Below are 22,530 nucleotides of genomic sequence, written 5' to 3' on the forward strand. Positions count from 1 at the left end.
AGTAGAAAAAGCTACTTCGACTTCAGCGAACAAAAACAAATCACAGGTTAAATTGTTGTTGTTGTTTTTTTTATTTTATATAAAACATATTTACAACATTTATCAATGAAATAAACACAAATATACTCTGTTGACTGTGCAAGATAAGGCCATCACGTTATACTGTCAAGCTTTACAGGACGCACACTGGGACGACATTTTAAGAAGAGCTATGGTGCCAAAAAGCATGGACAGGGTAGATACAGCTGTTGCATGTAATCTCCTTAGTTTACTTATTTCTACCATTTCTCTCCTTACCACGTATAAAAAACAAAGGCTCAAATACTTCTAAAAATGACTCTGATATCATCGAGCTCAGACGCATGTCCATCATTTACTGACACACCAGTGCAGTATAGCAGTATAGTCTTTTTGTGAAGCATTGATTGCATTCATTTGCACATTCTATATCAGGGAGGGGCAACTTCGTTCACAGCAATGGCCACATTCATTTAATTCTCACTGCCAGAGGGCCAAATTGTAGCATACAAAAAACGATTACAGTCAATTGTGTCTCAAATTTAACTCAACATATACCAGTGATCAAATATTATTATGGACATATTTCTAGTTTTCATGATTTCATGGCAGATTTTGTCATGTTTTCTTCATGTTTCCAATTAATTGATATGTAAAAATTGACCTGAGGGCCACGTTGAGGGTTGATGGGGGCCGCATGTGGCCCCCTGGCCGCCAGTTGCCCACCCCTGTTCTATATGCTGCTTATATGAATGTGGAGACAGCAGGCTGATGTCTATAGCAGCCTTAAGTTCACTCCTTTATTTCCCAGTCATTACTGCACAAATCAGCAGCTGGATGAGAGAGAGGGTTTGGAAACCCTCTACCAACGCATCAAATCCAAGGAAGGATGGACACCACTGATGACTGTCTTTTGTCGCTGAGTTGAGGAAAGGAAGGCCAGCTTTTAGGGATGCGTACATTCAGGTGCTATCTTTTACTGAACTGTCATCCCATTGGCTGAGCCCTCTCCACGATGTCCTCTTGGGAAATGAAGTCTCGGGTTGGATAGCTCTGTGGAGGTAGTTGCGAGTTGCACTAGACAGTAACTTTGAGCTAAAAGTATGAATACACAAGTGTAGATGGAGTCTTTGGAGAGTGGGAGTTGCTATGATGAGAATTGTGTGGTGTAGTCGAGGGCGAACATCCTTGACTGTGGTTTGGAGATGGGGTCCCTAAAAGAGAGGTAAAAAGTAAAAATGAGTAAAAAAAAAAAAAAAACGTTTTTAGTGACTTTGTGTACTTGTACGTGAAACTTGTGGGACTTTTTCGTACCCATTTCTGTAAGGTTGCTCCCATGTGGCGAGTTAGAGATAGAGGGTTGATCTTGAACCCTCATCTGGTTGGAGCCTCTCCCTCGTAACACATCTGATATCTGCAAAAGAACAAAAGTCTTTAATAATCTCTTTATGAATCATCCAAAGTGAGTGGTGTACATGTTGGTAGAAATTGCTGCACCATTAATGTCTGACCTCTAGAGGGCAGGATAGACACATTTACATACTCTGGCTCTAACCATTTCTTGACACTGGCCTGTCCTTTAATTGTTTACACTTATTCTGATGTGACAGAAGAAGCAAATTAATTGGATTTTTCATCCTCATATTACTGCGATAAAAAATTTGACAAAACCGAGAAAGTCTCCAGTCAATTTACTAACTTTTTCAATGAGTTCTCAGTATTCCTAACACATATGAATTGTCCTTAATAAGAAACTCACAACCATGAAAAGGCTAAAATAAACATGACAATAAAGAAGCCTGCTTCATTATACATATTGGCTTTTTTTCCTTTTATGTCCAGGCTCACTTTCTTGTTCTTGGCCACCATCACAGGGGTGTCGTTATGGTAGTTCTTGAGGCTGCTGTCAGCGCCGCTCTTCAGCAGCAGTCGCACGGTGTCCACCTGACCTCGGCCACAGGCGCCGTGCAGAGCCGTGTTCCCGCTATATGACTGGCTGTTGACATCACAATTTCTCTGCAACAGGAAAAAAAAGAAGAAGTTGACACAGATGTGATTCATACTGTATAGGAAGAGGGAGTAGAGGCAGTATCGAAAGTGAAAAAACGATGGATCCATTGAAAAGTAGAGTTTTATAACGAAAGTAATGGTAAAGAAATAAATATGCTTTATAAAGAGACAAGAAAGTAGGAGAGATGCAAATAAACTAAACTATGAGAATGTTGCTCCATTACTTTGAAGGTCTTATCTGTTATCTGGAAAGAAAAGCAAACTTAGAATGCCTTATGAGTTGGAAATGAAAACCAGACTTATCAAAGAGAGCTGAGTCACAACCCGAACCCCCCCCCCCCCCCCCCCCCCCTTCTTCACTGCCCACACACTATCAGTACCTCAATGAGGAAGTGGACCATGTCTGCATTATTGCTCTCCACCGCGTGCATGACAGGACTCTGGCCACTTTTAACGTCCTGATTAGTAAGAGAGAGAAAAAAAGCACAATGGGAAAAGTCAGAGAATGCAGAAACAGTAAATTAAAAGAAATTGTGATGTTGTGAAACTTAGTCAGTGCTGAGTCAGTGCAGCATAAGGACTGACCATAGCATTGATGTCAGCTCCTGCATCCAGCAGCATTCTTGACAAATCCTTATTGCCACGCAGTACGGTCAGATGGAGCGGACTTAAACCTGGGAACATGGAAGGTGCAGAACCAGTGTGTTACAGCAAGAAGGATTACACATTGGAACATACAGTATTCACAAAAGCAAGGGAATGAATACAAAACCTCCTGCAGGACACATAAAGACATTATAAAGCGCCTCTTAATTATTGTTGTTTTTCTAGACAAAAATAGTGTAATTCCATAAGTATTAAAGGATGTTATTTGAACAGAACAGCAGTAAAACATATCTTTTAAGTAATATTTTAGACGATTAAAATGATCAAATAATAATGTCTTTTGTTTGTCCGTGTTTGCACATCTTGGTACAAGAATGTTTTATGTTAGTAAATGTGAATATTTGTCAATATGTATCGTATTCTCAACACCATAAAGTAAAAAAAGTAAAATACAATTTTAAAATGGTTAAAGAGATAAGATTGCAAACAATGCAGGATGTTTTTAGACCTGAAAACACATCACAAATGTAAAAACTGGTTGACTTGAATGTTTTCTTCTTCCTTTATTAAAGTTTTTCCAGGACATATAATCCTCTGAACCTTTGCTATTTTAAATAGACAGTGGTCTCTGTTATTCATAAGGTCAAACTCATTGTGGACAGAGGAAACATGTGTTTATACCTTCTTTTTTGTGTGTGTGTGTGGGGGGGGGGGGGGTCGTCTTTAGCTAGACTTGTTACTTTCACACTAAAAATGTCTCCTGTGGAGTGACATCACAGGCGCACTGTTGAAACAAGGCGAAGTGACACCAAACCAGACCACAGAGGAAGAAGGTGTCTTCTTCTCTTCCTGCCAGAACATCCAAAACAACCAAAACCCTTATCTGAGCAAAGGTTATCATTCTACATAACCTCCCCACCACCCCCCCACTATAAAAACAAATTATAGAAGCAACACCAGTAAGTTAGTGATTGTTGTTATGTGACCAGTAAATTGTGTCCGAAGAAATTGTCTTCAATACTGAGATGTAATCTTGATTGCAAACACAATGGATAAAAAAGTCATCTCTCATCTGTGACCACAACATTTTTTATTTTTATTTTCCAATAAGCTGCAAAACATGTTTCCAAATGTATCAACTACTCTTAGTTTAATGATGACTTTGCATGTTTTCATTAAAGAACACCAGGGGAATTACTGAGGAGGAAATGGTCACAAGCAATCACAAGGCTTTGTCAGAGTTAACAACCTAATAAAAAGAGCTCATGAGTCATCCTCAACCTTTTTTTTTTTTGTCAAGGACATCTTGCACATAATATACACCAAAGAGTGCACCATATCTTACCCTCAAAGTTTCTGATCTCCAGGCATGTGGAGGATGAGGAGCGGGAGAGCACAACAGACAGACAGTCTCGCTGGTTGTATTCGCAGCAGAGGTGGAGAGCTGTTTGGCCGTTGCGGTCCAAGGCGGCAGGGTCAGCCCCTCCACTCAACAGAGTCTCCACCATGTTTGCCTGCTGGGTTATCACTGCCAGATGAAGGGGCGTCTAAGAGGGAGGATGAAAGCAAAGATGACAGTTAAGACAAACCAGTGTATCCTCAAAACTTGAGGGCGATATTCAGTGTCAAAATAGATTTTATCTTTCACACTGCAGCATACACAAGGTTGCATTAAGAGAGTGTGAACCCTCCACTAATGCTGGACAATGCTCCCATTCTCTGCCGTCCTCACGGACATTATTCTTTTTTTTTTTTTTTTTTAAATAAGAGATAGAGGTCTTGTCCTCTAAAGATGACATTACTTCTAAATAAGTATCCATCTTAGTCTCATTATTCTGACTACATGTTCTAATCAAATAGTGGAAATCCCAGATTGCCAATATATCTATCAATTTGGTCCATACCCTTTAGGCTATTTCTGCAAGTCCATCAAATTAATATTTAACATTTGAAAAAGATACTCTTATTTGATTTCTTGTGATTGAAATGAAAACGTCTGTTTCCACTAATGTCTGTTGGTTGAAGACTTTGCACGGACTTTGGAACTGTTATGGTGTTTTCATATTCACCATGCAGACCTGAAGAGCACTCGGCAAATAAGCATAGTTTCCAACAATTCAAACTGTTATTTAAGGTTTTTTTTTTAAATGTCATTAAGGAACACCAGACAGGACATGATAAAAGGTATATCACAAAATCTTAAAACCCCCACATTTCTTATATTGAGTTTGAAGGAAGAACGCTACAATTTCGAGTAAACGCCTCCCATCATGTCCAACCTGTTATACAGGTTAAAGGTCAGATACACAATAAAACAATGGCCGTAAGGGAGTTCCAACAAGGAACTCTGTCTGGCAAGATTCGTTTTTATAACACATCACAAGACCATGACATACCGTCACAGGTATTAGATGTCAGTTCCCGTGTAAAACAAACACACTAAACACACACGTGCACTTACACACTGCCTAAGATACATAGTTGTCAGAAATCAAATCAAAGTGACGGTCATGGAGGAGACCTTTGCACCATGTAACAAACACTGTATGTAAACACAGACAACAGAGACAAGTCCAGCATGAGACTGTGTGATTTATCCAAAATGAGGACAAACCCGTTTGGACACACAAACAGTCTGCAGGAAAAACAAAAAATTACACACAGTACACCAGGTGCTTTCCTGGAAGTGCTGAATGAAATCACTTGAGCAATCTAGGATGTTCCTCTGGGTGAGGTAAGCATGTATCATCCTGTTGATAATTATGTCAACTGTGGCCAGGGAGGGCACAGAAAACCTGCTGTTAAAATAAAAACAATGCTTACGTCAAGTGATAAAGGAAGTCCTTTAATCTGGAATCTTTAGCTTCTTTTTTAAATTACACAATAAAAGCAGCAATCAGGAACCCCAAGTTTCAATTTTGCTGTGATAGTACTGTGTGTGTGTGTGTGTGTGTGTGTGTGTGTGTGTGTGTGTGTGTGTGTGTGTGTGTGCAGGCTGGAGGTTTGTTCCAGTAAAGACCATTAAAAAAAGTAGTCTAGCAGTGGGAGAGCGTTGTAGTGGAATTCCACAAGTGTGTCAATGCCTGTGTTCCTCCCTTCAGCTCCTGTTTCCCTGAATCCTGTGACTCACACACTCACAGATAAAACATAATTGCACAAGGACACACACACACACACACACACACACACACACACACACACACTATATATACAATCCTCTGAGAAATGTACGCTCTTGAACTTCCTATAATCAGAGTTCATTTTTTAACAAAATGCCTTTCCTACTTTTCTAACCACACAGCAATAATGAAACCAATGAAAGTGATTAAATGACGTCCACACAAAGGCCTTTTAAGGATCCAAAATGGACCAGTCAGAGTTGGCAGAGTCCAGCAGTGGGTTCCTGTAAAAGATTTCAGAGTGACTAAAAAAAAAAATCCAGCACTGATAAGAGGAAGGGATTAAGGGGGTAGCGGTGGAGAGACAGAGGAATGAGGAAGAAACGGAAGCGGCAGAGGGGAGTCCAGGGGAAAGACGGGATAACAAGGGAAAATCCCTTCTCTTTCCCCTGGGTCTGTCCTCACACACTTGCATTCCTGCAAAATGAGCAGATCAACATGGTGAAAAGATGAGAGAGGAGGTTTACGGGTAGGAAGAACAGCCCCGGGCCGTAGGCAGTGCCAAACACAAAGAGAGATGGAAGACAACACTACAAGATAGACTGCTCTTCTGTTGTGAACAATGCTGAGTTAAGCTCATCCTGTTGCACACACCAAGATCACACGCTCTCACGTCAAAGTTGTTGACAGTTAAACTGATAGCATCAGTCACTTCATCAGTTATGCAAAGGAGAAAAGAACCCAAAATCCTCCTTAGATATACGCAGCAAGAGTTATGAAAAAAAGAGACAGAAGTGAGAAAACGCGAGACAGAGAGAGAAACACAGAGAGAGAGCGAGAGAGAGTGTCGAGCAGGAAGGGAAAGTCCCTGTAAACTACCCTCTGAACCTCAGCAAGGTATGTTGAGAAACAGCCTAAAGCAAAGGGGGGGGGGGGGGGGGGGGGGGGGGGGGGGCGGGGGGTCATGTGACTTCTCGGAACAAGGATATTAAGCACACACAATCACACAGACATCTCACTCATGTGAACAGAGGGCACACACAATAAAAAATGAAATAAAAAGCATGACTCCTGCATGCATAACAAATTAAAAGAACTAATTTCTACAGTAACATTTTTTCAAGAAGCTGAATTAGTGAATTAGTACAGCTCTACATTCTGGATTTAAGTTGATTCATTTAAGTTGATGGCTTTCTCTTAAAGCACTTGTACATGTGTGCATGTTTAACGTGTGGACTGGGGCCCAAACCCCACCTAGTGTCACACACACTACACAACAAACAGGCAAGAACAGGCAGCTACTAAAGTGTGTGCTTGTGCAGCCGCACTGACAGCATGACCAGTGTGGGAGTATCAAACACATGTCTCTCTACCATCATCGTAGTTCAGGGAACACAAACTGAGCACTGTCATTTGCACTATCGTTCAGTTACGGTACTGATAGTAACACTCTGTCAAAAAGTTCCAAATGTAAAACCACAGAAACTCAGGATTTGTCATCAATATTGGAAAAGCTGTATTCAAGTCTTCTGTGTCTATGGGAAGTTGGACAGTGCCAGAAAGAGTGTTCAGGTCTTTCTGATAAACTTCATATTTAAAAGAATCAAAAGTTCCCTACCATCTCTTAAATTAGTTGTGCTTTATGCCTACCACACTATATGGTAGGCAAATGACTGTAAATGGACCTGTGCCAGAAAATCTCCCTTTTTAGTTTATAACTGCATATGGCATGATATATCTGAGTGTGTGAAAAAAAAGCAGTCTGTGGATGTGTCGCGTGCGTGCGTGCATCTTCACACACAGGATATCACAAAACCTTTGCTGTCAAGCCTCAGCGATGAGGAAAGACAACAAGCGATGATAGCGCCAGCGTTATTTCTGGTAAGTAAGCCCGTGGTGTCCTGTGTGGTGTGAAACCCCAGCCTTGAGAACTGCAGCGCTACAGGGCTCAGGTGCTTTCTCTGCTGAAGGATGAAAGACAAAAAAGCTGGCAGGATGCACAGCAGGAGGGCAAGCAGCTGGAGACAACAGAGTGGAAAACAACGTGGAAGGGCATGGCTTAAGGCCAGTTGTTGGGACAGCCCTGGATTGGGTAACACTCAAAGAATCTTTCATGTGCTCATTCTAGTGAAGTTTACTGTATTTTCCCTTTTTTTAGAAGAAGGAAGTTCAAGAGTGAGCATCATGGAAGTTCAGTGGGTCCAGCATTCCAGTAATATTTATAATTATAACGATTCCCTGGAGAAAAAGTGTCAGTCAAACTTTTATATGTAGGAAATAAATTAAATTTTTGCAATTTATGTCATGTCATCTGCTGGTTCATGTGCTTTAGGTTAACGGCCATGCCATGAGACACCAGTTCAGTGTTCATGAGAGTTCATCAGAGTCACATTCTTCTCTGCTTTGTCATCGCCGCTCTCTCTTCTATTTGTGCACTCAGCAAAACGAAATAAAAAAAGGTGTACAGATTAAACAGAATGTTTGAAAACACATTTAATCCTTCCCAGCATGTGTGTGGCTTTAGCTTGTGGCAAGTACAGGTGGAGAAACAGGAAGGGTGAATTCCACTGCATTACCATCAGCCACCATGACTGTAAGAGTGTGTGATAACGCAGCACAAGGCGAGGAGGAAACCAAGGCACTTCCTCTTTCATTCTTTTCCATGTTACTGTTATCAGAAGGGTGAAGCAGGGGAATGTGTTTTACATGTTGTGGTTGGCGGGGCAGAAGTCCCCCATTGACTTCTATTCTCTGTTTGTCTCTGATTGACCAACGCTGAGGAATTCATAAATCCTTCACTTGATTTGATGGCTGCCAGATGGAAAGGAAGACAAGTTTGGATCCAAATGTCAGTCTATAGAAATGAAACCTGCATTTCATCAAATAGAAGCACAGAAAAGTGTGTTTGTCTTACCTGCCAGAGGTTGTTGTAGATATCTAGGGGTCTGCGAGCCAACAGCAGAAGTTGGATCAGCTTGCAGACGATAGCCTGCTCCCCCTGCACAACAGCTATATGGAGAGCTCTGTAATGATAAAGAAACAGTATATAACTAGCAGTAATGTCTGGGCCTGAAACCACTGAAGAGCAAAGTGCAAGTTTCTTCAATGACCACTTAAAGCTCCAGAAGCTAGTCAGTCCCACCAGACCCCCATTATTAAAATGCCCAACTTTTAAACAGGATACAAAAATGAAATATATTTGGGTTTTTTTTAGTATTCGTAGTGTGTGTGTGTGTGTGTGTGTGTGTGTGTGTGTGTGTGTGTGTGTGTGTGTGTGTGTGTGTAGTGTAAATATATCGACTATGATATACTGAAATTTATATTTTGACTTTGTTAGGAGAGTCCTTGAGTGTTTGTTTCATTTGTTTGATCTAATATTGTAAATAATCAAAGTGCCCACACCCGACGCCAATCGAGTGATGGCAAACGTGGGATAGCCGCGATGTGAAACGTGTTGTTGGCGCCAATCTTTTATATGCATTAAACTTTAAGTGGATCTGAACATTCTTCGCTCTGATCCTGAATGTCATATTTTGGTCCCTATAGCTTATTTTCTTAACAGAAACTGTATCGAAAGTTTATTCTTTAATGAACTCACCAATGTGAATTATAAGACATGAAGGCATGCATTATTGAGGGCCTAGGCATTTGTTTCATGTTTGTTACAAGTCACTGCACTCGATAGTTTCTGATCCAGTTTTTACTGTGTTGTCTTTTCAAGAATTCAGTCCGATAAGACACGTCTACGGCCAAATGCCTGTTACAGCGTAGCTTAGCATAAGGACTGTATAACAGAGACAAATGCAATTAACGAGCAGCTCTATAGCCTTCGACGAGTTTCTTGTGATGGGAAGCTGAGAGGTCTATTTGATCGTCAGACGTAAATGATCCAAGTGACAGTTGTACCAAGGAGCTCCACAGATGTAGAGGCATGACTCACACCACCCTTATCACACACTTATCAAGACTAAAGGGGAAACCACTATCTGAGGTTTGTACCTAAAGTGAAAGAACAAACACAGGCCAAAGTTTAGGACAGGGAAAAGCAAAAAACTTAGCAAGGGGGGAGGTGTAGCATGTGTAGAAAGGAGTAAGGCCATTTTTTTTATTTTTCACATTTTCTTATTTTCATTCTGTCATTAGTCGTGGCTTCCAGTAAGAGCCAGGCGTCTTTTATGTCACTTCCTGTTGTCAGTAACAATGGCAGCATTCTTTATCTTGCTGTGAAATCCAGCCATGAAGCTGTATGGTTTCAAAGGGGCTTTCTGTAGGTACTCTGAGCCAGGTTCATCCAAAGGAGAAGTCATAAGCAGACAAAGAGTACAGCCCTGAGACAGGAAACAGGGACATTTCTTGAGAAGTTAAGAGTTACCTTAGACAGAATTTGAGGTGAGAAGATAATTCGCACAATGACAAAAGTACTTGCAACACTTCCTTCTGAGAGATGTGTCCCACTGACATGGAGTCATTAACAGCTGTTATTTCCTGTTGAATGATGATAGATAGAAGACCTCCTTGATAAAAGATAAACTCTCTGACGTAAAGTGCTAAGTCCAACTATTGCACATGAACACGACTTTCCTGCACAATCAATTTAAACTGGTGTGTGGTTCAACTAAATGGTTATTTGCAAAACTTTGTATGTATGAAGCATATCAATCTATCTATAGTATCCCATTAATCAACTCTAATCTATCGATTCATCTATAAAACATATTTAAGGTAAACAGTTTATAAACGAAACACTCAAATCCCTCATTCAGATTCTTCAACATTAAACTTGATAAAGGTGAGTATGAACAGAATAAAGCTGTGGTCTGTTAAACCCAAGCATATGAATATGCCAACCTACACCTGGCGGCTCCAAAGAAATTGCTCTACTGATATCAGCGTATATGATTTTTTTTAAAAACCGAAATAAACTGTGCATGTATGTGTGCATACATTTTTTTTCCTTTTGCAAAATGCATTAACAAACATATCCAACTCTGATTCAAAATTTTGCTCAAATTTATTTGCAAGAGCAGGTTAGAACTGCCACTGCAATAGAAAAATCAGATGACCTACTCCTGACGTTAAAAAAAAGCAGAACTGTGCATTGGAACAGATTTAGTGCAGTGGGTCTTTCCTCAGCTGGTCACTGTTACTGTAACTGAAAAAAAATCTGTATCAACATATTTACTGTACAAGCTATTAGCTTCCCATGAAAAGCCCCTGCAGAACTCTAACAATATATTGTACAGTTACTGGAGTGACCAATCATGCTTCTGCTGTCCAACACATTTGCTGGCTGTTCAGATATGGCTCACTTAGGAATTGTATAACTGTGAGTCCTGGTAAAGTTTAAATGCTTATATGCAGAACATTAGATGCTGCATGTGCTGTAGTTTTTTTAACCTGAAAACAAAACATTAGAACTCATCTCTTTTAAACACTGAGCTCAACTACTATATCAGCATGGCACTTTTTATTGTCCTACTGAGACATTGTCTCTGTTTTACACTATTTTAATTATGTATCCATCTCTCTCTTTTTCTCTTAAGATGAAACAAAACTGTTTCTTGTTCCTGGAAGTGGGGCAGACCACAGCCCCAGATAACCCCAAGCACAGCGTACTGACGCAGACAGAATCCCGCACTCGCCGCAGTAACACAGAGAGATCTAATGTAAGTGTGTACATATGTTTGAGAGAGTGAGAAAAGAGATGAGTGTGTTATCTTATCTTGTCTGGGGAGAGAGGGTATAAAACCTGATATGTCCTGTGGTCTGAGGACCAGCTGAGAAAAGTAGTGAAGTGACTGTGTGTTGGAATAATAAACAAGAGAAGCAGACACACACCAAATTCCATGAAATGACGGCTAAAAGCCAATGGCATTGTGTGCTAGGCTTATCAAAATGAATAATGTGGTATAGATTTTCATGATTAACATGTATCATGTATCACATGTATGTTTGTGCAAGCAAACCTAAGCAGCCACAGATACAAATACAATTTAAATCACAGCAAATACACAATGTCATTAAGCAATGGTCCATGTTCATTATCTCACACACTGCCAACCCTTGTTGGATGGTAGCAGACAGGGCTTGACATTAACACCTGCCAACCCAGCAAATGTGTGTGGATTTCAGCAGTGGTGTGCAACACTCCCACTGGCGACTTTGGCAAGCTGATTTTTTATTTTTTTTGTAGTCGTCTGAAAGGTCATCTGAAATAATAATCAAACTGCAATGTGACACTACAACACTACAACTCCTGTGAGAAATACTACAACGGCACTGTAGTTCCTGTGGAGAACATGGTGGACCCGGAGGAGCTATGTTACACCAGGAGAGCAGACCACACACAAGAGAAAAACTGAGAAAGAGGAGGAGGTTATAAATTCTATGCAGTCTTGATTTGGGTATGTACAGTGGTCATTTACATTTAAAAGGTTTCAAGTTTACTTAGAATGCTGAGGCGCTAGTAACTTTAGAAAACCGCTAGCCACAGTGGATGGTGAACAACAAAATTAATGTCAAGCCCTGTTAGCAAAGCACGTGTCAGAGGTGCTCGAATTGGTTGGTTGGATACAAATTTGGTCATTTGTGCCCCCAGAATTAGTCCGAATTGATTTTGAGATCCCCTGACCTATTCTCCAGCGCCACCATCAGGTCGACTTTTGTAGTTTTAAAAACATTTCTGCACAGCCTTAGAAAGGACTGGCATAGACTTTGCTCAACACATGATTCTCTCCCAGAGTAAATTTTTTTAATTAAAGCTTCAGTGAGGAATTTGTAGCTGTTCATAAAAAACACTGATATTAATACAGATGCTTTAATATGACCTCCAAATACAGGAGTAAAAATAAGCTAGAAAATAAATTATTTCTGTTTTTTTTTTTTCATGCCTGTGAACGCTGCCACTGGGTAGGAGTCAGATGAGGCGATTAACAGCACCCTGCTTAAACAGTGAGTGATGCATTTGAGGCTTACTATGCGATTTTTTTGATCCAGAAGACGTCGCCCTTGAGCACCAGCATGAAACCCAAACAACTCGTGCTGCATTGTTGTGTTAGCATGCTAATGCTAGCGATCTTTATTATGCTCGTATCTTCACACTGCATGTGAATTTAACCCAAAATGACCGTGCCAGCCGGCCGTCCTGGCGATGTAAACAAGCGGGACTCGGGTGTTACACTCATTGTAGACAGTCATGACTCAGAGAGTTATTTTCAGAGGATATACTTGATTTCTACTACATTTAAGTGTGAAAAATCGCATATAAAGCCTTTAAAGAAAACAGGATGAGATGTTTCTGTCACAAAATACTTCTCATGCATGTCCATGGCATGATCAGCAAAGAGATGAAATGTACTAGTTTGGCTACTGGGAGCACCGAAATTTGCCGGACACAAAAGTTCTCAGGGGCTTCAACATCAAGCCACAATTGAAGCTTAGGTAAATACTTTGCTTTACCAAATAAAAAACATTTAACCACCCTGCTTGCACTTTATGTTTAGTGCCCTTTAGCAAATATTAGCATGCTAACACGCTAAACTAAGATGTTGAACATAGTAAAGATCACACCTGCTTAAATTAAGCCATATCACAAAAGAGAGAGTAATTATATATTGTATATCCGAACGTGTTTGTTTCATTCAAAAAACGAGGCCACAGGAAAAATGTCATAGATAACACAGCCAGATGTAGCCAGTGGCTTAACCACAAAACTTTGATCATGATTTTGCATCGAGACAACAGTTCTACATGGACATATACTGTATATACAAGTAAATAGCCGAGCTACAACAGATCATTTGTGTTCATTCAAATGTTAAATTTGCCTTATAAGTAGTTCTGCATCTTGACTGGGGACCTGACTGTTACCAAGTGACACACTAACGTTCCTGCACTCTTTGGTAATTTGTGTTTCAGCATACCATTCACTATGTTTAATTGACAGTTATACGTATGATAACATTTAACACACAACCAGTGAAATAAGAAAGGGACACATGTAGTGAAGAGGACGAGTGGCTGGGATTTTGTCGCCCCCGCTCCCCCATGAACGGAGACTATAGTCCTCAACGCAGAGGCCGTGGGTTCGAATCCGACCTCTGCCCTTTGCTGCATGTCATTCCCTAATCTCTCCACCCAGCATTCCTTGTCTCTATCCATCTGTCCTATCTAATAAAGGCCACAAACATGATTTTAAAAAGTCCCAGTGCTGTTGTGATTAATAATAGCACGTGATTCCTTTTGTCAATTCAACTTAGTCTGACCTAACTGTTGTATATGCAGCATGTAATTGTTTGTTACTCTACTGATGTAAGCATAGAGTTCTGTAGCCATGTGCTCATGTCGAGAATCAAAGGCCAACTGTGCTTAACTTTAAGTCTTAATTTAGCAATGCGTGTTTCAGAAACAGTAGTTTGAGTAACATGGAGTTTAAGTGCACATCCTTCAACTGACGAGAAGCATGTAGAAATTCATGAGCTATAAGCGCATCAAGACATCTGCACATAACACGTATAAATGACGGTGTTGGTAAGCCAGTGACACAACAGAGAAACGAAGAGAGAGAGAAAAAGATCAAGCTGATAGAGAAAAAGCGATAAATGAGGAAGTGAGGAGCGGATGTTTGGGTTTTTCGAGCCCATTCATTTAAAAACACTGAGAAGAAAAGAGAGAGAGACAGAGGCACCTGAGAAAAACCACAATCAATGTTTAAAAACTGAGCACTCACTGGTTTTCCCGAAACTAAGGGGCTCAGAAGCGGTGAGAACAGAAGATGAACGCCCTAATTGACGTAAGAGGAACACGCCATCACTCACATTATGCACAGGAACACACACACACACACACACACACACACACACACACACACTCGGTTACGTACAGACTGTGTGTAAGGACGGGTGGGCTATGAAAGTTTCTCTTTCTTCTTTCTTTCTGCAGAATTCACACAAAGATTTAAACAACCGCAAAGCTCAAAGTAGGTACTACACGAGCAAGCCAATAGCTCAGTTGCATTACAATGGAGAAAGAGTTTAGTTTAGTTATCACAATGTGGAGCATTATCTCACTGCTATTAAAATAATGTACATATTAATTTTTCATTTAGCCTCTGTGTCTGCTCTGTTTGTTTAGATAGCAATAAAATTAAAACAGGTTACAAGCCATTATAGGAAACATACATAGACCTATTTCTATGAAGTATATGGAGAAGTTATCGTTTTTATGCTTCCTATCCTGAGAGACAACATAGACAGCATTGGTCTCAATGCATTGCCTCTATTCCTTGACAAAAGCCTCATCTTGGAGATAAAGAGTCTCTGAAGCAGATATTTGACAGTGAGCAGCTGTGACTTGTCACGTGACTTACGGCTCCACTAAATGTTGGTCATCACGGGTTTGTTTCCAATACATGCAAATGATGCTGATACTTTCTGAAACTTCCACATCAAAGCACCCTATAATTCTTGGACATGCTTTGTTTTTAGTCACATGACTGTGTGTTAGAGAGAGAGAGAGACAGAGAGTGTGTGTGTGTGTGTGTGTGTGTGTGTGTGTGTGTGTGTGTGTGTGTGTGTGTGTGTGTGTGTGTGTGTGTGTGTGTGTGTGTTATTGTATCTCTTTGACATTTAAAATTTGTGTGTGGGTGGGTGTTAAACCTTTACACAAAGTAAAGTAGCCATGCGTTAAAAGTTTAATATTTGCATTCATGTGATCTAAAGAAATGTCTTGTGCACAGGGCCATGAGGGGCTGGCTAGCTTAAATGCATTGGTTGTTTAATGCACACATTCAAACAAATACAGCACATGTGCAGAGCAAGTCTCCATCGCCACACGGTGAATCATTCCTGATCTAAAATAAACCAGATTCCTTTATAGGAAGTGAAAGAGCAGTAAATAATTTGGTTTGCTACTAGAGGGGTACTGACTGTACCTGCTCAATATGTAGAAGCAGGTGACTCACAGAGACCATAACAAATAAACTGAGATGATGCAGACATCTCACAAACCACATCCAGGTTGTGCAATGCTAACAGCTTAGTTACTGAGGTCAAACTGTCACTGGTTAGGACTGGTGTTGTTTGGGTCCATCCAATTGAATCGCTTGTGTCTACTTGATTTTCACACAACTCTAGTTTCACTTTTAATGGCAAAAGCGACATTAATTAACGACGTGTCAAGAAGTGATGTGCCGACCACAATCAATTGTTTTCAAGTAAGACTTATGAGACTTGGCCATGCAAAGCCTTCAAAACAAAACTACAAATAATATCTCAGGAGTGAATATAAATAATATAGTATATTAATTTAACCTATGTGCTTCAGTTTCTTGGTCTTGGAAGTGTTGGCTGGCTTGCTGTTTTAAGGCATGCTGAGACATTTCAATTTCCTTCTGATTCAAATCAAAATATCTGGGATGGAAGACAATTTGTACACGGCAGTGTTAGAGGCAGACATAACAGATACATGAACCACTGAACACCACGTCAAAATATTTAAAGGTAAGTTTGATAGTTGATTAAAAAAAACTGAAGCTGATATGTTGTGTGGACCTTTTGGGCCCTAATAGTCATATTTGATATCATCTGCATGTTTAACTAATGCTTGAGGTTGAGATTAGTTTGAATCTGATTTCTGTTTCTCAGTATTTGCACCAACATTTTGTTTCTATGATAGTAAAAACACATTTTCCATGACTTCCCCCCAAGAGGGCATCAAAGTACGGCAATTCGTGTTTTATGTCCTCTAAGTAAACATTACCCATAAGAACAAAAATAATAATAATCTAGTTGTCCTACCTCCAAAGCCTTTCACATTTTTAGCAGTCAAACCTCCCATTTTTGGCAGGTTTGTAACTGACAAGTGCACTGACATGCATGTATTTAGATTGAACTGAACTTTTGTTGTACTCATTGTCAGCAGTCTAGTCTAGAGCAAACTTTTCATTTCTGCAGGTGAAGATATGAGATATCTTTGATTACTCTAAACAAAGACACAAGTAATCCTCCCAGTCTGCTGGAGCGCTCGTAAATAGATATGTATTGTGTGAGGTGAGATTTGAGATCTGTGAGTTGTGCCCAGTTTTAACTCAACACAGCCGTCTGACTGTAGCGTGATGAAATGCAAGAGGTGCATGCATAATGACTTAAGTATATGCATCAGTGACTTGGGTGTATGTGATGGAGAAACAGATATGCTGTGTGCGTGATTCACTTTTACACCAGGAAAAGACGACCTAACTTCGCTTTAAAAGCATCAACATACGTGTCTCCATCTTCATCTTGACGTGTAGCCAGAGCGATACCAGAGAGCAGATTTTCAGTTTGGAGGGCGACAGGATGGCTCGGCTCTGGGACAGGGGGCAAGTAGACTGGGAAGGGACCTTGACATGAATAACACAGAAAGAGAGACAGTGAGAGACATGAAGCTCAAGGTCGGAGGCAAAAATGAAGAAAAGACATTAGAATGATGGCAGTACATAAAAATGTAATGAGGAAGTGTGCAGCTGTGCCTGCATGAGTGTGCATAGTTTTCAATTATAAGATGAACCATCAGCTATAATGTTCAGTGTTAAACACTGACTTATAATAGCTGCAGAAGTGCTGACTGGACAATTTGCTCTTTGATTCAAAAAAGCGGATGCATCAACACCCTTAAATGTCCTTTAACTATGACACAATAGGGACATAAAATACATGAGTGCAGTTTTCCAAAAAAACAAACAACATTGCCATAGTGTGATGATTATAAAATTAACTTTAAAAGCTCCTGGATGCACACGCTCAATGTTAAAAGCTGAACTGTCTCAATATTACAATGTAACACTGTACAGAGATCCTTAAATGTCAAAAAGAAGATGATTTTTCCATTAAAGAATGCACACTATAGACATTTAATTACATTTCAAGATCAGAACATATTCATATAGGCTTAATTGAGAATAAGGGGGATCAAGAAAAAAATATGTTAATAATAATATGGCTCAGTGCTGTAAATCAAGGCTTACTGTAATCAAATTGGTGCAAAAAGCGAATAGGATATCCATCAGGACTCTGTCGTGCCTCCTCGACCCGTCTGGGAGATATTGGTCTTGCACTGATCATGCTTCCCTCCGCGACTCTTTCCAAAGGACAGACCTGGGATGTGAAGTCCGTCTGGAACGCTGAAGAGAATTGGTCCCCTTTTGCTGCAGGAGCCGGTGACTTGGTTTGGGTCTCCGGTGACTTGATTTGGGTCTCCGGCTCGACGGGAATCGGGCGTTTCCTAAAGGGAAGCCTTAAGGAAGAATCGTCCGCTGGCCGCTTTCGAACAACACTGTTTTTTGAACCCTGTGCGCCTCTGACTGTTGGACAGTGTGCTGTCAGCAAACTGTCCGTCTCTGTGCACGCAGGAGGTGCAGGTGAGCCGCTTGTCACCCGGGCGTCCCTAATGCGACCTTTCCAGTCCGGACTCCTCGCCCCGGTGCTCCCACGCTCTCGGTAAGTGGTGCGCAGATCCAGCGGCGCCGCGGCAACCGACTGCTGGTCACCATTCATTGTCATGATCCTCGGCATCAACCGGGGGCAAAGCGCTCTTGGATTAAAGTAGTTTCAGGTGTGTGACAACTTCTCGGCGTTCAATGACACTCCATCCAAAGTGACCAACTGTGCGCAATTCCCATCCCAATGTAACCTAACTGGTCGCATTCAAATCATCACTAGGTTTACTTTTGTGTCCCTGGTGTATTTCAGATAAGCGTCCTAGTTCAGACTCACAACGCAGTTCTATTTTAAGATAAGAGCCAATATAAGTGTAGATAATGTGTATATCCCAGCGCACCTAACTACAGGTACAGTGCAGAGCTGCGGCAGTGCTCATCTGCTCTTAAATTGGCGGTGCTTTCCCTTTAAAAACGAAACAAATTATACCCAGCAGTGAGCGAGAGAGAGAGAGAGAGAGAGAAAAGAAAACACGGCTCTCAATTCACGTTAATTTTTCTGCATTTCCTACTTTGACATCTGCCTAATTTACATACAACTTCAAAACATCTGATTGTCAGCTGAATTTCTCAAGAAGTCTGAAGAGGAAAGACGGATCGATGCTTTTGTCGGTTTTGTTGCTCTTGGCAGATTGCGGCGTAAAATGTGACGACAGGTCCAACACACATCGTGCGAAATCTGGGCTTTCAATTCACGTTTACAGTGTATCATCGCCAATTTGAATAAAGCTACAGTTGTTCACAAGAGCATGCATTTTGTGCGTTGTTACTTTCTTTGTCTTACGTCACCCTGGCTGTGAAATGCCCACTCTTGTCAAAAGACTTAGCATGAAACTTCACAATTGTTGCTATTTTCAAACTTGCATATAGGGCATATTTTTATACAGCATAAATAGAATAGCTAAAGGTTCAGACTGAAGGGAACCAAGCCTTTTTGCAGCTAAAAGTGCAGCCGAATAACAATCACTGTGGTCCCTTTATAGAGTATATTTCTTTCCTGTCCCATGCATAGACTGTCCCACTTCATTGAAAAATATCGTTGAAAAAATATAACACAAATACTAAGGCTTAAGAAGTTTAACTTAATTTTCAGGGTTTCAGTAGGCTCTAAATTATGTAAGGGATTTTTGTGTGTAACTTTGATCACATGTTGCTTTGGCTCAGGTCAGCTGACATGTTTTTTTATTTACACTTCAGTCAAAACAAAGTTTTAAAGATGTTCTACTTTTGCTGATCTCATCACGAGCAGGCAATATTGCGCATAAAACTAACAGTACAAATCACAACCTTGTGGTATGCTGTACTCCCAAACTCCCAAAACTATTTACTTTTGAATTTATGTACAGTACATGTATATGAACAGTGTATATTGTAGACTGTTCAGCATCCTTGTGCTTGCAGGATGTGGATTTAGCAAGATGCAGTACATCATATGCGCATGTCAGTCAGATCACTGGTGTTTTTTTTTTTTGTCTTTATTGGAAAGGACAGTAGAAAGAGTAGGAAACCATGAGAGAGAGTTGGGAATGGCATGCCAGAAAGGACCCAGATCGTACTTGAACCTGGGCCGCCCGCTTTGAGGACTATAGCTTCCTCATAAATGGGGTGTGACTTAACCACAAGGCCATTAGCGTCCCGGATCATTGTTGTTTGAGTTCATCTGTTGTCACAAATTGATGATATGTCAGCATGCTGCAGATTCTAGAATAGCTGTGAGGAGCATATATGCTCATCCTCACAGCTATTCTAAGGAGAGACAGGAGAAAATCAGACAGGAGATACCTTGTAGCCAACACAACTGACCGACAGTTGGTGCAATGTCACAGCTGCTCTGTATATGGGCAAGTTACCTGGTCATAGCCAAACACAAACCATTAATGTGCATATGCATGCACACTCACACAAAAATCACCCCACATCTCTCTGTGGTAAATCCTAACCTACTCCGCCCTCAGACAGGCTCTCATTACCAGGGTCAATTTGGGACTTTCCTCTTTCCACTGAAGTGTGGCACTGGCAACAGAAAGTCAAACTTGATGTCTAAAGTCCCTAAAAGACCCTACACCACACACAAACAATCTGCAGCTGTCAATGCACTCAACCATTATGATCTCCTCTGACATTTGATATCATGTTTTTAGAAACACATTGGCCTCCATCTTACACGACCATCCTATGCACATTCACTTTACAGGGTTTATAATAAAAGAGACAATAAATGATGTATAAGAGCACACATATGTAAGAAAACAAAATACACCTAATAACACCTCAATATTTAGAGTCTGATTTTTTAAGACAATGCTGCATGATAAAATGCAAAGTAGTGGCAGATCTCACAAGTCACGGTAGACAGATGCAAACCAATGAAATGAGGACCCCTTGTGCCAGAAGAGAAAAGCTGCAACCAAACTTTCAAACGTTTCAAAGATCAGATGCAACAATATCTGAAAGAAATACATTTGTGAAATTGGCCTACAGTGCAAACAAGTGCTCTCAGATTGGCCGCTCAATAGATGGATCTGACATGTGTCATCTCCAGCACGTGTTGGGGACTGTTTTTGAAGCATTACCAACACAGGAAAAACGTGCAACATTTTCGTAGTTTTAAGATTTGAAACTATTCTAATAGGATAAGTGGGCCCTTCGGTTAAGACAAATGAGGATAAAATTTGAGATTAAATAGTGTACCGTAGCTGTGGGCTGATAATACTGTATTTCAGTAATAACACTAACCTGACCGGGCAGTGAATGAGTTAATGTCTCCCTCTTGTGGAGAAAAGAAGTGTTGGTGCTGCTTACCATGAGCTGCTCATAAAGAGCATGAGATGTTTGGTGCCAATACAGTAGCCTACCTACTACGGATATTCATTAGAAATGTATTCTTATACTCAGGGTAATAATAAATAGATCATTCATTAAAATCATTCAGTATCGCCTTATAGGCAACAAGCTCTAAAATATGTAAAACTATACCACATAGCCTACACTGTTATTTATTCAGTCAACTCAGTTATTAAAAGTATGGAGCATCTGGATGAAATAAAGGTTTTATTGGTGTTATTTTGTCTTCCTTTTTGCCAAGTAGGCTAAAGGGTGCGAGCTTCAGTTAACTGGCAGCTAGTGGGCAATCACTTTTATTTCTCTAAAAAGTTATAGATATTTAATATTGGTCTTGACATCCGGTTTGCAGGTAATTCGTCACAACACAAATATTGGGCAAGTCACAATTCTTTCCTGATGATGGCGCTAAAAAGTTATAGTATTACCTGAAGGCTCATGAACACATACCCCAGTGACAGCAGGACTGTTTAAAAACAAGATGACGGGAGGAGACAGAAAGTAAGAAAGAGGGCACCTGAAGTTAGTTAATAGACCCGTACAGAAGAGGAGAAATCAGATTTACATTTATACAGTTAAGATCTTAAAGTGTAATAACAAAGTACATGTTAGCCGAGTCTAAATCTTTAAAAAGTAGCCTACTGTCATGCTCTTTAATGTAAGTGCCCTCAGACAACTTTTGATATTATTACTTTAATTAACTCTTTGCAACAGACATTCAAACACACTTGTTTCTATGGGAACATTTTAAACTATGATTTTAAACAACTCTGCCTTGGCATGTAGGCTTAACTGTTTTGGATTGTGTTGTTGCCATTCTTTGTATTTATTCTGTTTGTGCACATGTAGGCTATTCTCTTTTGATGTAACCCACTCTCTACATCTTTGAAAATGAGGGCATGCCTCATTGAGACATTCACACCTACACATTCACACCCCCATTCACACAATGATGGCAGATGCTACTAGGCTATGTAAATCGACCAAAGGGAGACATTTGTCATGCCATAGAACCCTTAAACTTCCTGTTGAGACATGACTGACTCCACCACTGAGACATATGTAAATTAAATGTTTACCTCATTATGTTTAGCTAACATTTCCTAATTATAACTTTTTCTCAGTAGTTAAGTATTTGAACATTAAATATCATTGGCCTTTATGAAAAAATGTCCACCTGATGATGGTGCTACAGGAAACGTAATTAAATAACCAAAGCTATTTTCTAAGGATTATGACCAAAATGTTCAGGTATCCATCTAACTTTGCAGGATACATTCAGGTTCACATTTTAAATAAATAGAAGAATTGCACAAACATTGTCCTCTATTACCAGTCAGATAAAGATGTATTTATTTTTTAATCTTATATTCACATCTGTATGAGCATGTGACAAATACTAATGTTGAATCTTGAATGATAATTTAATAGTCAAAGTTTGACCTAAGTACTAACTTACTG

At 40.2% G+C, this 22,530-nt stretch overlaps 1 protein-coding gene across 1 annotated transcript; it reads right to left on the reverse strand.

The window, feature by feature from the left end:
- Positions 1 to 61: 61 nt before the first annotated feature.
- bcl3 (BCL3 transcription coactivator) lies at positions 62 to 18,632 on the reverse strand. Its single transcript, XM_061050239.1, has 9 exons — positions 17,758 to 18,632; positions 17,016 to 17,133; positions 8,668 to 8,776; positions 3,980 to 4,181; positions 2,614 to 2,702; positions 2,409 to 2,486; positions 1,867 to 2,034; positions 1,333 to 1,432; positions 62 to 1,232 (listed from the first exon to the last, which is right to left on the reverse strand). Exons 1-9 carry the CDS (start codon positions 18,302 to 18,304, stop codon positions 1,114 to 1,116), a joined length of 1,530 nt encoding a protein of 509 aa, XP_060906222.1. The 5' UTR covers positions 18,305 to 18,632; the 3' UTR covers positions 62 to 1,113.
- Positions 18,633 to 22,530: the final 3,898 nt, after the last annotated feature.

This window comes from Labrus mixtus, chromosome 11 (assembly GCF_963584025.1).
Source record: "Labrus mixtus chromosome 11, fLabMix1.1, whole genome shotgun sequence".
NCBI classification, from domain to species: Eukaryota; Metazoa; Chordata; class Actinopteri; order Labriformes; family Labridae; genus Labrus; species Labrus mixtus.